Below are 14315 nucleotides of genomic sequence, written 5' to 3' on the forward strand. Positions count from 1 at the left end.
GGCCAGATACAGTCATTAAGAGGGACCAGGGAACTCAGAATCCTTCAGCCTGACTACACAGAGAAGCAGCTGATTAATCCACGCCTCCTCCCTGAAACATAAGCTGGAATCAAGATTGCTGGGAGAAATATCAATAATCTCAGATATGCAGATGACACCACCCTTATGGCAGAAAGTGAAGAAGAACTAAAGAGCCTCTTGATGAAAGTGAAAGAGGAGAGTGAAAAAGTTGGCTTAAAGCTCAACGTTCAGAAAACTAAGATCATGGCATCTGGTTCCATCACTTCATGGGAAATAGATGGGGAAACAGTGGAAACAGTGTCAGACTTTATTTTTGGGGGCTCCAAAATCACTGCTGATGGTGATTGCAGCCATGAAATTAAAAGACGCTTACTCCTTGGAAGGAAGGTTATGGCCAACCTAGATAGCATATTTAAAAGCAGAGACATTACTTTGCCAACAAAAGTCCGTCTAGTCAAGGCTATGGTTTTTCCAGTGGTCATGTATGGATATGAGAGTTGGATGGTGAAGAAAGCTGAGCGCCGCAGAATTGATGCTCTTTTGAATTGTGGTGTTGGAGAAGACTCTTGAGAGTCCCTTGGATTGCAAGGAGATCCAATCAATCCATCCTAAAGGAGATCAATCCTGGGTGTTCATTGGAAGGACTGATGTTGAAGCTGAAACTCCAATACTTTGGCCACCTCATTCAAAGAGTTGACTCATTGGAAAAGACCGTAATGCTGGGTAGGATTGGGGGCAGGAGGAGAAGGAGACGACAGAGGATGAGATGGTTGGATGGCATCACAGACTAGATGGACATGGGTTTGGGTAAACTCCGGGAGTTGGTGATGGACAGGGAGGCCTCGTGTACTGCAATTCATGGGGTCGCAAAGAGTAGGGCACTGAGTGACTGAACCTCCCTGTAATCATATTCCTCCCCCAGGGGTCACATATCATATTGTTTGATAGCATGTAGAATCTCCAACTACCTTCTATTGTCATAAAATATTGTAGTGCTAAATCTGGTTTTGGCATTCCTGTATTGTTTCTGTGGGGGCTTCCCAGGTGGCTCAGTGGTAAAGAATCTGCCTGCAAATGCAGGAGATGAGTGTTTGATCCCTGGGTCAGGAAGATCACCTGGAAAAGAGAATGGCTACCCACTCCAGTATTCTTGCTTGGGAAATCCCATAGACAGAGGAGCCTGGCAGGCTACAGTTTATGGCATCACAAATGAGTCAGACATGACTGAGCAACTAAACAACAACAATAAAACCCAAATTACGTGAATAGCTTAAGAGAGGATAATTAGTGATTCTAATGAAATTAAGGCAAGAAAACTAACTTAAATAATAAAATTTTATTTTAAAAATATTGATGTAGCAATTCATGAATTCGTACATCTTTAGTGCTCATCCCACCATCACCATCGCATTAACGTTCTTCAAGGGCAATGATAATTATATTCATTTATAGTTGATATTTGATGAATTTTCAATCATATAAAAACCATAGCTTTGCAAATATTTTTGTTTTGTAATTATGAAAACATGTAGGCCAAAGGAGAAGAATAAAGAGTATTTCATAGTTTGTGGCTTCACTCATTTCTCTTAAATATTGAGACATAAGTGAATCTCCATGTATATTCTTGGCCAAGCAGAGATGGACCTATGAATACAACCTGTCTAAGCACACGTTAGAAAAGAATTTCCAGACACAGAGCATTTCAGAAAGAAGCAAGTTTATTAAGAGCAAAGAGCAGAGATGAAGTGAGCTCTGCAAGCACAGCAGACTGACCTCCTGACAAACCAGGGAGACCCCACGGGATGCTGTTAGAACAGCGGGCTGGCTCAAGGGAGAGCTGACCATTTTCATGGGTCAGTAACCAACTTTTATAGTCTCAAGGCAAGGAAAATTCCTGCTGGAAAGGTGGCATTAGGTGATTGGTTAGGGTGGGTAAGGATCAGGGCGGCTCACTGGCAACCTTGGCTAGGGGACTCAGTCAGTTCCAGAGGTGACCTTGGTATTGGGCTCCGCGTCTGTGGCCTTGGTACAAAGCCTCGCACCCGTGACCTTGTGATAGGACTCCATAAATGTGAGAGGTATTGTGATGGGTAAATCTGTGTGTCAACTTGGCTGAGTCACAGTACCCAGAAATTTGGTCCAACGTTAGTCTAGATGTGGCTGTGAAAGTATCTTTCAGATGAGATTAACACTTTTCAGTAAAGCAGATTATCCTGTATAATATGGGTGGGTCTCATCTAGTCAGCTGAAGCCCTAAGACAAAAAGGCCTGATCTCCCTGGAAGAGAAGGAGACTCTGCAGGGGACTACCTTCAGATTCACACTGTAGCTCTTCCCTGAGGCTCGGGCTGCCCAGCCCACCCTGCAGATTTTGGACTTTCCACAGTCACACATGTGCATGCTAAGTTGCTTCAGTTGTGCCCAACTCTTTGCGACCCTATGGTCCGTAGCCCACTAGGCTTCTCTGTCCATGGGATTCTCCAGGCAAGAATACTGGAGTGGGTTGTCATGCCCTCCTCCAGGGCATCTTCATGACCCAGGGATCAAAACCATGTCTCCTGCATTGGCAGGCAGATTCTTTATCAATAGTGCCATCTGGGAAGCCCAATCAGCTGAGCCAGTTCCTTGAAATAAACCTCTCTCCCTATAAATCTCCTATAGAGTTCTGTTTCTTTGGAGAACTCTTCACCAATACAAGTGTCATTGTTTTCCCATATTCCGGAAAATACCAGGAGGCCCAGGATGTCTGATGAAAAACATCAGACCCTCACCCTTACTGATAAAAACCGAAAAACAAATTAAACAATGACTCTCAAGGAAGCGATACACACCTTGGCCCATCCAGTCAAACCAAGAACACAAGGACTTCCTGGTAGTCCTGTGGTTAAGACTCCAAGCTTCCAATGCAGGGGGCATGGGTTCAGTCCCTGGGATGGGAAATTCTGCATGCCTATGGTGTGGCCGTAAAAAAAAAAAAAGCAAACAAACAAACAAAATAACAGAATAAAAATAAACTAAGAACACGAGTAGACATCGTGCACTCACAGCTGTGCCGGGCTCAGAGCATGAAGACGGAGCAAGCTTCATTTATTATTGAATGAAGAACCAGGCCTGCAGCTACAGTGGGGGCCCCTGGTCCCCCCAGGGAGGTGGAGGGGGCAGCGTGCCAGTCTGGGGTTTCTGGGAGGGCAGAGAGGACCTCAGGCGGGCGAGAGGGCAGGCAGCACTTTCCCCGCACACTGGCCGAAGCCGATGCGGTACCCATTCCCTTGGCAGTGCCCTGCAACAGAGAGAGGACAGGGGGTCAGCCACAGAGCCGCCAAGCTCAGGGAACCAACGCCCAGGCAGCCACAGCACCAGTCAGCACACGGCTGGGCCCGGGGCAGAAAGGCACCATCAGGATGACAAATAGGTATATTCAACAGAAAACTACCCTCCCCAGGACCTGGGCAGAGCACCAAGATGGAACTCCAGGCCCATCCTACTGTCAGGGACCCCAGGAAGTAGTGCAAAGATGGAGCGATGGCTCTCCTGAGAGGTGAAGGAAGAGGCAGAGGTCAACTCTCCCTATGCAAGTCTGAGTTCTAATCCTAATTAGGTCTGCCAATTAGCCTGAGGCCAGGGTTCAAAGTCTGGCTCCTCCACCTACTTGGGTCTCCTGGGAACTCAGTTTCCTCATCTGTGAAATGGATCTAATGATAGTACCCACTAAGCAGGACTATTACAAAGATGATGTGAGTTAATACACAGAGAACTCCCAGAAGTGCCTGGCCCAGGGCAAATGCTCAGTGTCAGATATCAGGAGAATTATAAGCTGGGGGTCTGGGGGCAGCTTGTTTAACCTCTGAGCTCAGCTACTCCCTTGTCTACAAATGGGAACAGCAATCCTTTCCTCTCTGGGTGGTGAGGATTTAATGACACACTTGGGTGAAGCCCCAACGTGACACCTCCCAGAGCAGATGTTTAACAAATTCAATCAATTCCAGAAAGGCAGACAGCAGGAGGCCCTTGTCCCTGTACCTGAGAAGGATCCGTTCAGCAGGAGCTGCCCGACTAACATGAGTTAGAGTAGGAAAGTCTATGAGGTGCTGGGAGAGCAGTGTGGAGGAGAGAGGAGAAGAAAGGAGGGAACTTGCTGCTGATGGGAACCCCATCTGAGTGGGGACTTGCCGGGTGGGTAGGAGTTCGCCGGGAGGGGGACAATGAAAAGGGTGTGCCCAACAAAGGAGATGGCATGAGACTGAAGGCAGCCTTGGGAGATGGGTCAAGGACGTGCCCAAAAAGCCCTTGCAGGGAGCCCGGGCACGGTCCTCACAGCCACCTGTGGCTCAGCACTGCTGACCCAGCCTGTCCGCTCCCACCTTCCCCCTCCTGCCTGGCCAGTCACCTTATTCTCCCTGTGTGGGCTACTCTGACTGCTGGCCTTCACTGGGAAGGTGGCCAAGTGGACCCCAGAGCAACATCCCCAAACCTGCCCCTCACTGCCCCTGGCATCCCCGAGGACATCCTGGCCACCCCAGCACTAACCCCTAACACTCAGGGTCACCTTTGGTTCAGAGCAACATCTTTGCCTATTCTGTTGCTCGGTTTCATTATTTTCCCATCAGTCACTTTTGAATCTCGATGCTCAGAAGTATTCGTGTCCCCAGGGGGAAAAAAGCCTATTAAAGCAAAACCTGGCAGAAATGCATCAATCATCTATCAAGACAAGTCACTCCAAGAGGCAGCATTTTTTAAGAGCCTTCTTCCTAGAGAGAGAGCTACAAACACTGATGGAGTGTCTTTCTCCTCCCCACCCCCAACGCTGGGTGCTCTGTCAGTCACATGGCTCCTTCCAGCCCTGGGCACAACAGCACCAACCCCCCCAGCAAACGGCACTGCCTGCTTCCTTAAGCACAGATGCACAATGACATCCCAGTAGGAGAGCCAGCCACTTCCTCCCCATCTTATAGCTGGAGGGCAGATGCCTGGACAGGGTTTCTGAACCTTAGTGACTAGGGACAGTTTGAGCTGGATGGATGATTCTCCAGACAGGCTGTCCTGTGCACTTGGGTTGTCTAGCAACATCGCTGGCTACCCTTCAGAGTCGGCCAAAACTGGCTCCAGACGATGCCAAATGTCCCCCAAAGACCATGGCCCTGAGGACAGAAGTGATGCTCTGCACCCAAGACCGTCTTTCTGGGCCCCCAGGCTGCTGTTCTCCAGGCCAGGGAGGAGAAGCTGGGGACAGGTGTATCCAGGCAGTGACAAGGGGCCCAGAGAGGCCACAGAGTGAGGAAAGTCCACACCCAAGTCAGAGCATGTCACCGAGACCTGGGCAGAGCGGGAAGGCAGCTCCCTGGCCTCACTGAGTTAGGTTCCATCAACCGTAGACACAGAGGGAAAAGTGTGCTCATCTCCTCTGGGATGTCAGTCCGGTCATGCTGATCTCACTGGCTTTTTCCTGGAAACTGACCCTTTGCCTGGGGCTTCCCTGGTGGCCCAGATGGTAAAGAATCCACTTGCAATGCAGGAGACCTGGGTTTGATCCCTGGGTTGGGAAGATCCCTTGGGGAAGGAAACGGCAACCCACTCCAGTATTCTTGCCTGGAGAATCCCATGGACAGAGGAGCCTGGTGGGCTACATACAGTCCACGGGGTTGCAAAGAGTTGGATATGACTGAGTGGCTAAGCACAGCATAGACCCTCTGCCTGCTCCCCACTGCATCCCAACGGGAACAAGTGCCCACAGTGACAGCTCAGTTTTCCAGCTTCCCAAAATGCCCCACCTGTCAAAGTGTAATTTTTATTCTTGTTCTTGAGACTTCCATCCATGTATCTCCATTTTCCTCTTCTGTTTTTTAAATTTTTTTTTAATTTTATTTATTTATTTTTGGCCGCACTGGATCTTTGCTGCTGCACGAGGGCTTTCTCTAGTTGTGGTGAGCAGGGGCTAATCTCTAGCTGGAGTGCCAGGGCGTCTCATCACAGGGGCTTCTCTTTTGCGGAGTACAGAGTACCGCAATTAGAGAGTAGCTCCCGTTCTCAGAAACTAGAGAAAGCTCGTACACAGCAGCAAAGACCCAGTGTAGTCATTAAAATAAATAAATAAATAAAATTTTAGAAATAATATGCATTTTTTTTTTTTTTAAAGAAAGGGGGTCAGGATGCTGGGCCTTTTCAAGAATGGGTTCTGGAAAAAACATCAATAATGATGAGGACAGCAGTGACAACTGTTGCCAACTTTGAGTGCTCACAAAGTAACGCGTGCCCTGTGAGGCTCTTTAGATGTTATCAAAGGGGTGAAGAATCAGGGTTCTGAAAACCGGTGACCTGGATGGGAAATCTCTTTCCTGACTTACTGGTTGCAAGATCCGAGGCAAGTCATTTACCCACTGCTGGGCCTTTGTTTTCACATCTGTAAAATGGTGCTGCAGTGGTGGTGCAGCACGACCCCAGATGGGTGGGCCCTGCGCCTCCCTGGTTCACCATGGGAACCCCAGCGGGACCCACAGTCGCTGCCCCTGAGGGATTAAACTGGGTCGTCTCATCCTTACAACCACGCTGTGAGACTAGGCACTGTATCCTTAGCTCCATTTTAAAGATGAGGAAACTGAGCCTCAGAAAGATTCAATAACCTGAGGAAGGTCCCAGGGCAGCTGGGGATGTGGGAGTCCAATCTGAATATGTCTGACTCTGACCACGGTGGCACCTTCCTCTCCAGCAATATTAAATGATAGGTATAACGGCCCCTCAAGGGGTAAGGGTGCCCTAACCTGCTTGGAATGTGCATGCTCATATGCTCAGCCACGTCCAACTCTTTAGTGATTCTATGGACTGTAGTCCTCCAGGCTCCTCTCTCCATGGGGATTCTCCAGGCAAGAATACTGGCGTGGGTTGCCATGCCCTCCTCCAGGGCATCTTCCCAACCAAGGGATCGAACCTGCATCTCTTACAACTCCTGCATTAGCAGGCAGGTTCTTCACTACTAACGCCACCTGGGAAGCCCCTCAGAATGGGCTGCTAGAAATCTTGTCACTAACTCAGTCAGGTAATAGGCACAGGGTCAAAGGGCACAAGGTCAGAAGGCACAGGGTCTCTGCACTGGAAAGTTCAGAACGTGAAACCTGCCATTATTTTATCACTTTGATCTGGGAGGAGGGAGACACTGAGCTGGACTTCCTTGGTCTTTTTGCTCCAGGAAGACTCTGATTTAAAGTTCACGGCAGGGACTTCCCTGGTGGACCAGTGGTTAAGACTTTGCACTTTCACTGCAGGGGACACGGGTTTGATTCCTGGTCGGGGAACTAAGATCCTACATGTCACACAGCTTGGCTAAAAGATTAAAAGTAAATAAAGCCAGTCCCTGGCAGGCAGGGCTGGGGTGAAGGCCAGAACAAGCAGACACAGAGCCGGGACTTCCCTGGTAGTTCAGCTGGTAAAGAATCCACCTTCAATGCAGAAGACCCCAGTTTGATTCCTGAGTCGGGAAGATCCACTGGAGAAGGGATAGGCTACCCACTCCAGTATTCTTGGGCTTCCCTGGTGGCTCAGCTGGTAAAGAATCCGCCTGCAATGTGGGAGACCTGGGTTTGATCCCTGGGTTGGGAAGATCCCTTGGAAAAGGGAAAGGCTACTCACTCCAGTATTCTGGCCTGGAGAATTCCATGGACTGTATAGTCCATGGAGTTGCAGAGAGTCAGACACGACTGAGTGACTTTCACTTCACTTCAGTCCCTTTCAGGCAGGGCTGGGGTGAAGGCCAGAACAAGCAGACATAGAGCCAGGAAGCCGGAGTGGGGACAGTTGGGACAGATGGCTTCCCGGCCAGATGGTGAGGACGGCGAGGAGGAGATGCCACCTGTGGGCCTGGCACCCTCCCTCACCTGTCATGATGACTTCATCCCCATCCAGCAGGAATGTCCTGGTCTGGCCATTCCCCAGCTCTACGGCCTTCGTACCCCTCCACGACAGCTCCAGCATGCAGCCAAAGCTCTCTGGCTCCTTCATAGCAGGAAGGGGAAGAAGTTGTCACAGGCATTTACATCACAGTATTTACATCATGGTGGGCGGGTCGGATCTGGTGCGGACAGTGGTTAGCAAGGCGAGGGGTAGGGGTGAGGCCTGGGAAGGAGCAAGGGACCCCACAGCCCCCAGAGACTCTGCCTTGGTGGGAATCACCCTGGAAATGTCCTCAAGCCCGGGTACCCTACGTGCCCTGCTCACTTTATTCAGAACTTGAGGGGTGGGGGGATGCTGGACCAACCTGCCCAGGCCCATCCTGCCAGGCCCCTGACCATTCTGGAGGCTGGGGCTTACCCAGATCCTGCTATGCCTGGCCCCCCTACTCCACCCCCGCTAGGAAGAGACTTTCCGTCAAAAAGAGCCTGAGGTCTGGACCTTGCAGAAAATGGCTAGTCCAGGCACCAACCAAAGTCATCACCAAAGGTTCATGGTGGGGGCGGTTAGCAGTGGGGTCACCTCATCCTGGAAGGATGTGCTGTGAGGTGGTGACAACCAGATACAACAGTGGCCCCCTGTGTCATTCTCACTCCCCCCCCAGTAGACAGAGGCAGCCTCTCACCCCTATCCTGATCTCTTCTGCATTTGTAAAAGGAGGCCCTTCTGCACCCGGAGAAGGATGAAGCTATGAGGTGGACAGGGTCCTAAGATATACCTGCTCAGACTGGACTCCCCTCTCGAGGGAGAACCCTCCAGTCTGTACAGGGAATAGGGATGCTTCATGCAGGCAGCTCCCAGGGAAGCAATCACATACTCACTGGCCCGCTGATGGTTCCAGAAGCCAAGAGGTCACCCGGCTGCAGGTTGCAGCCATTGACAGAGTGGTGGGTGAGCTGCTGCAGCATTGTCCAGTACATGTACTGCGGGCAAGGACACAGAGATGGGGACAGGCAGGACAGGCTTCTCCCGAGCTGCCCAGAGCAGCCAGCCCCACTCACAGCAGCCCGCCCTGTGCTTTCTCCGAGTCCCTAGAGCAAGGACAAGCTGTCCTCCTGCACTTACCGTGTGACTTACCCCAGTTCTCTCCCCGCCCCTTCACCAGCTAGAGCCACAGCTCCTAGGCTCCTTCTAGCCCAACTCTAACCCACCTTCTCCAAAAGCACTCCTGGAATTGCAAACCTCACTGCTCAGACCCTCAATGTGCTGCATGCTCAGGAGTCCATGATCCCACTTCGTCCTACAATCACCCCAGGGTCCTGAGTTGACAGGGTCTAGGTCCTCACTATAGCAGAAGTGCCTCATGAAGACCTCAGGCCTTGGAACAGACACTGGACAACAGAGCTGAACAACTCAAACAGGACCTGAGAGCAGCCCAAGGGATGAGGGAGCACTAATGGAGGTCAGGTCTGGGGGGAAGGGACCAAGGACCACGTGCTTGCTGAGCAGCTCAGGGGCTGCACTCCTGCACCTCAAATCCACAGCTCCTCAGGTCTGCCACTTCTAAAGCTACACATCCAGGCAAAGGAAACCTCAGAAATGGATTCTTGCACAAAAGCCCCCTCAAGCAGGCCCCCTCATTCCTTCTTAGCAGCCTAAGGAGCCCAGAATAAAGTTAAATTAAGAGGGAGACTAGAAGAAACAGGAATACATTGAATAAGAGGATGTTCAAACGGTCAACAAGCACATGACAGGATGCCCAGCTGCATTCGTCCTTGTCGTTGTTGTTCAGTTGCTCAGTCATGTCCGATTCTTTGCGACCCCAGGGACTGCAGGACACCAAGGCTTCCCTGTCTTTCACTATTTCCTGGAGTTTGCTCAGACTCATGTGCTTTGAGTCGGTGATGCCATCCAACCATCTCATCCTCTGCCGCCCCCTTCTCCTCCTGCCCTCGGTCTTTCCCAGCATTCATCTTTAGGGAGATGCAAATCGAAATCACAATCCCCAGAATAGCTGAAATGAAAATGCTGGTGGCTCACCTGTTGACCAGGATGTGGAGCAGTTGAAATGCTCAGATGCTGCTCATGTGAGTGCAAATTGTAACAAGCCCTTTGGAAAGGTGTCTGGAAGGACTCCTAAGCCAAGTATGCATATACACCCTCCATGACCCAGCACTTCTATCCCTGGATATCCAGACATACGCACATTCATGCACTCAGAGACATGGACTAGACTGTTCATGGTAGCTCTACCAAAAATGGAAACAACCCACCACATGCTGACCTGTCATCACATCCCGACATGGATGCTTTTCCCCTGGTCCTGCCAGGAAGAAAGGTCTCCCTCGCCTCCAAAAGCAGTCTGCCCAGCTTCAAAGCTTACCTTAAAATTAGACCTGCATATGGTAGCTGCCTGGCTCATTCCTTCTCCTGTTGGGAAGACAAGTAACATTGACAAGAAGACTTAATTCCATTAATCAAGGAGGGGGGATCCCACCTTGTAAGGGGAACTGTTTTGTGGCTTAGGCTTTCCATTGTCTAATATGAATCTGCCAAAAAGTCTATGAACCAACAAGCTCATAGGGTAGAGTCTCAGAGCTGGAGGACTTCCACAGAGAAGTCAATACCATCATTATCCCACTTGCCAGATGACAAACCGGACAGATTTAGTAACAGACAGACTCAGTAACATGCCCAAAGTCCCAGAGCTGGTCAGGGGCAGAACCAAGACTTGAACTTCAGCTGTAGCCTGCAAAGCTGGGCTCTCTCACTACTGATCCCCTGGCCTTTAACTCAGCCCAGCCGAGCAGCCTCAGGGGTCCACCCAGCTGGACACAGCCTCCAACCCCAGGGCAGTACCTTTCAGGGCAACAGAGAGGTTGATGTCGAATGTGTAGGGCTGGTCATGGCAGAGATACGGCAGGGGCTTGGGGTCCTGTGAGGGCAGAGGAAGCACAGAGGGGCTGGGTTGCCTGGCTGAGGTGGCCAGGCTGGCCCCACAGCAGGGCAGCTGGCCAGGAGGACCTGAGAAGAACGGGTGTCCCCTCTTTCCAGGACAGTGCTGTGTCCCTGGACACTAAGGGGTGAGGGTGGCAGAGGACAGGGTGGTCAACAACGGGTGCACAGTTCCCCTAATGCTCCTGGACTCAGTGATGCAGGCCACTTTGATAGCCAGGCCAGAAGGTCTGTACTTTGCCCAAAAGCAGTGTCTTCCCCAAGAGCCATCTGTGACTCCCTAGTGATCCATGAGCTAATGTGGGGTGACTTTATTTTCATGATTATATGTTTCTTTTCACGATTGACTTGGTGGCTAGTGACATGGATAGGGACCTAGAAATTCCTTTTCTAAATATACTATGTTTTCAAATAGAAGCTACTTTAAAGAAAAGCATTCAGCCTGCATCGTTTGTAGATGCTTGTATACATTTATATCTAAGACAATTCCGTGGCTATTTTTGCAGTGTATGGATTTACTCTTTTTTAGCACTACTTGGGTTGTAACCATAAAATCTCAATATAAAGAATCCTTGTTGTTGTTTAATTGCTAAGTCATGACCAACTCTTTTGCAACCCCATGGACTGTAGCCCACCAGGCTCCTCTGTCCATGGGATTTCCCAGGCAAGAATACTGGAGTGGGTTGTCATTTCCTTCTCCAGGGGATCTTCTCAAACCACGGATCGAACCCACATCTCCTGCATTGGTGGAGAGATTCACCACTGAGCCACCAGGGAAGCCCAAAGAACCATTGTAGGGATGGGAAAATAAAAAGAAAGAAAAAGAAAAGCATTCAGTAAATCATCATTCACAAGTGGCAAGAATCCTGAAGGCTGCACTTCAACAGTATTTGGGAAGGACTGGTATATAAGGAGACAGAGCCCAGAGGTCTTTGGGTGAGCGGTGCCTGTGAGCAAAGAGCTGGACCAGGGATGGAGCCTAGAGGGGACAAGCCAGGGATGTGACTGTGGGCCAGGCAGTCCTCAGACAGTGGGACTCACCAAGGAGGGAGGAGACAAGTCTCAGAGACCAAAAGTGATGGGGAGGGAGATGCTGGCAGGAGCAGTGGAAGAGGGAGGAGAGGGTCCTGCCAGAGAGCCCAGGGAGCCTCATGAGGAACTGGTCTGCAGGGAAAGACTCCCAGTGTTTCAGTACAGCTCCATGAGAAGATAGAAGGCTGAGACATGTCCAGGGAGCCACATGTGAGGTGGGGGCGGAGGCCATGAGTGAGCAAGGTCGGATGTTCAGGGGAGCAGGACCGGGATTGGGGGAAGAACAAGGCTCAGAGCTCAGCCCGGGCTGCCCCTACGTGGAGGACAGAGTCCACTGGAGCATTTCAGGAGATACAGGAGGTCTGAGACTGGTCACGTGCCAGAAGCCAGGGGCAGAGTGTCTAGGAACAGTAGGGGGCTGCCAAAGGGTCAAAAGGATATCAAACCAGTCAGTCTTAAAGGAAATCAACCCTGGGAATATTCACTGGAAGAACCGATGCCAAAGCTGAAGCTCCAACACTTTGGCCACCTGGTGCAAAGAACTGACTCACTGAAAAAGACCCTGATGCTGGGAAAGATTGAAGGCAGGAGGAGAAGGGGGCGACAGAGGATGAGATGGTTGGATGGCATCACTGACTCAATGGACATGAGTTTGAGCAAACTCCAGGAGATGGTGAAGGACAGGGAAGTCTGGTGTGCTGTAGTCCATGGGGTTGCAGAGTCGGACACAACTGAGCCACTGGACAACAACGGCAAAGAGGTCCATATTGAAGAGGGCACAAGGCCATGGCATCGGCCAAAGTCAAGTGCACTTTGGTGGAGGTCACTGGGGGTGATGGGATGGAGGCAGCAGCAGACTGTGACAGCTTGAGGAGTGAGGACCAAGATCAGGAGACGGGCCAGGACAGTGGTACAGGGACCAGGAGGCTCGGCACCAGGACGCCCTGTGGTCTGACTCCACACTGCAGTCTGTCAGTTAGCCTCCAGGGGGCGCCATCACACAGAACACAACTTGGCGACCTGGGAGGTTGTGCAATGTGGTGATACTGGAAGGGACCCCTTCTGCCAACTGACCAGTTCCTGTGGCCTCAGAGGATTCTAAAGGTTACAAAACTCCATGTTTTTTCCCAGAACTGTGCAAGAACAGGGAAAACACAAGGCAGAATGACTGGCACCATGCTTGCCTAGAGGTCCCTGCAGTCAAGACCCCCAGCATGTGGGCATGCCGGGAAATCAGAGCTTACCCTCCAGACCCTCTCCAAGCTGGATGGGTAAACAGCTGGGGGGCAGAGGGGCCTGGGTTTGAGGCTTCTCATGGAGGGCGTCTTACCTGCTCCGGGTTGGGCACAGCAAAGGGCATGAGGGCATCCATGGGCACCACCCACGGAGAGATAGTGGTTCCAAAACTCTTCCCGAGGAACGGCCCAAGGGGTATGTACTCCCATTTCTGGATGTCTCGAGCTACAGGAGAAGGGACAAGCAGGGCTGAGAGAAGCCAACGGGGCCACAAGCCAAGTCACCCCTCTTCCCTTGAAGGAGCAGACGCTCAGCTCAGCCTTGCCCCATCCCTGGTGCTCCAACCCCAACGAACTGGTTGCCCCAGGGCCAAGGACAAAGGTCCTCTGAGGTCACTGTGCCAGGCTGCGGCCAAGAGCGAGATGACCAAAGGGTAGGAAAAAGAAAAGTACTCTCTCAGTACCAGGAGGGAGAGAGACATATTTGTCACAAGAGACAGGAATTCAAGGCCAAGAAGAGTCTGCAAACAAACCTTGTTACTTCTTCAATAATTTAGCACCCCAGACCCCAAATCCTGTGTTTTGTCCGTTGTTTACAAATTTATTATTTGTTTGTAAAAAGGTATAAAAGCTGCCTGCTTTGTTCACTTCCTTAATTCTCTTCTCTGCACTCCTGTATTTACAGATTATATTTGTTTTTCTGCTGTTTAAATAAAAGGGGGGAGCAGGCAGGATATCTCCCCATGAAGGGTCTGGAATCTCAACCTCATAGTTCCTGGCACCAGTTTCCTCCTATGTAAGGCAGAGGGGTTGAGACGAACTCAGAAATGGAGCGGTTTGGTTTGAAATCTTAGCTCAGCAACCAGCTGAAATCACTCTGTGCCTCATTCCTCACCCCTGTAAAATGGGAATACTAATATTATCATTGGGCTTCCAGGGGCCACTAGTGGTAAAGAACCTGCCTGCCAATGCAGCAGATATAAGAGATGTAGCTTCAATCCCTGGGTCGGGAATCCCCTGGAGAAGGGCATGGCAACCCACTCCAGTATTCTTGCCTGGAGAATCCCGTGGATAGAGGAGCCTGGCAGGCTATAGTCCACCGGGTCTCAAGAGTTGGACATGACTTAGCGACTAAACAACAACAATATTATCAGTGCCCAGTTGGGATATGGCAGGAGAGTCCATGGGAGGAGTT

At 50.8% G+C, this 14315-nt stretch overlaps 1 protein-coding gene across 6 annotated transcripts in view; it reads right to left on the minus strand.

The window, feature by feature from the left end:
• Nucleotides 1–3056: 3056 nt before the first annotated feature.
• Nucleotides 3057–14315, minus strand: part of FAH (fumarylacetoacetate hydrolase) — a 39933-nt gene continuing 28674 nt past the window's right edge. For 4 of the 6 annotated variants that reach the window (XM_081546743.1, XM_081546741.1, XM_081546739.1 and 1 more), the window contains 6 exons: nt 13216–13346; nt 10758–10833; nt 10282–10328; nt 8780–8881; nt 7886–8003; nt 3057–3300 (listed from right to left, as the gene is read on the minus strand). In XM_081546743.1, coding sequence (XP_081402869.1) covers nt 3221–3300; nt 7886–8003; nt 8780–8881; nt 10282–10328; nt 10758–10833; nt 13216–13346 — 554 coding nt within the window. In that variant the 3' untranslated portion in view covers nt 3057–3220. Of the gene's footprint in view, nt 3301–6135; nt 7570–7885; nt 8004–8779; nt 8882–9609; nt 10329–10757; nt 10834–13215; nt 13347–14315 lie in introns of those variants that run through there. The other 2 variants (XR_014070397.1, XM_081546740.1) reach the window with 2 other exon arrangements.

Source organism: Giraffa tippelskirchi, chromosome 12 (assembly GCF_054371585.1).
Source record: "Giraffa tippelskirchi isolate mGirTip1 chromosome 12, T2T-mGirTip1v1.2.pri, whole genome shotgun sequence".
Classification (NCBI taxonomy): Eukaryota; Metazoa; Chordata; class Mammalia; order Artiodactyla; family Giraffidae; genus Giraffa; species Giraffa tippelskirchi.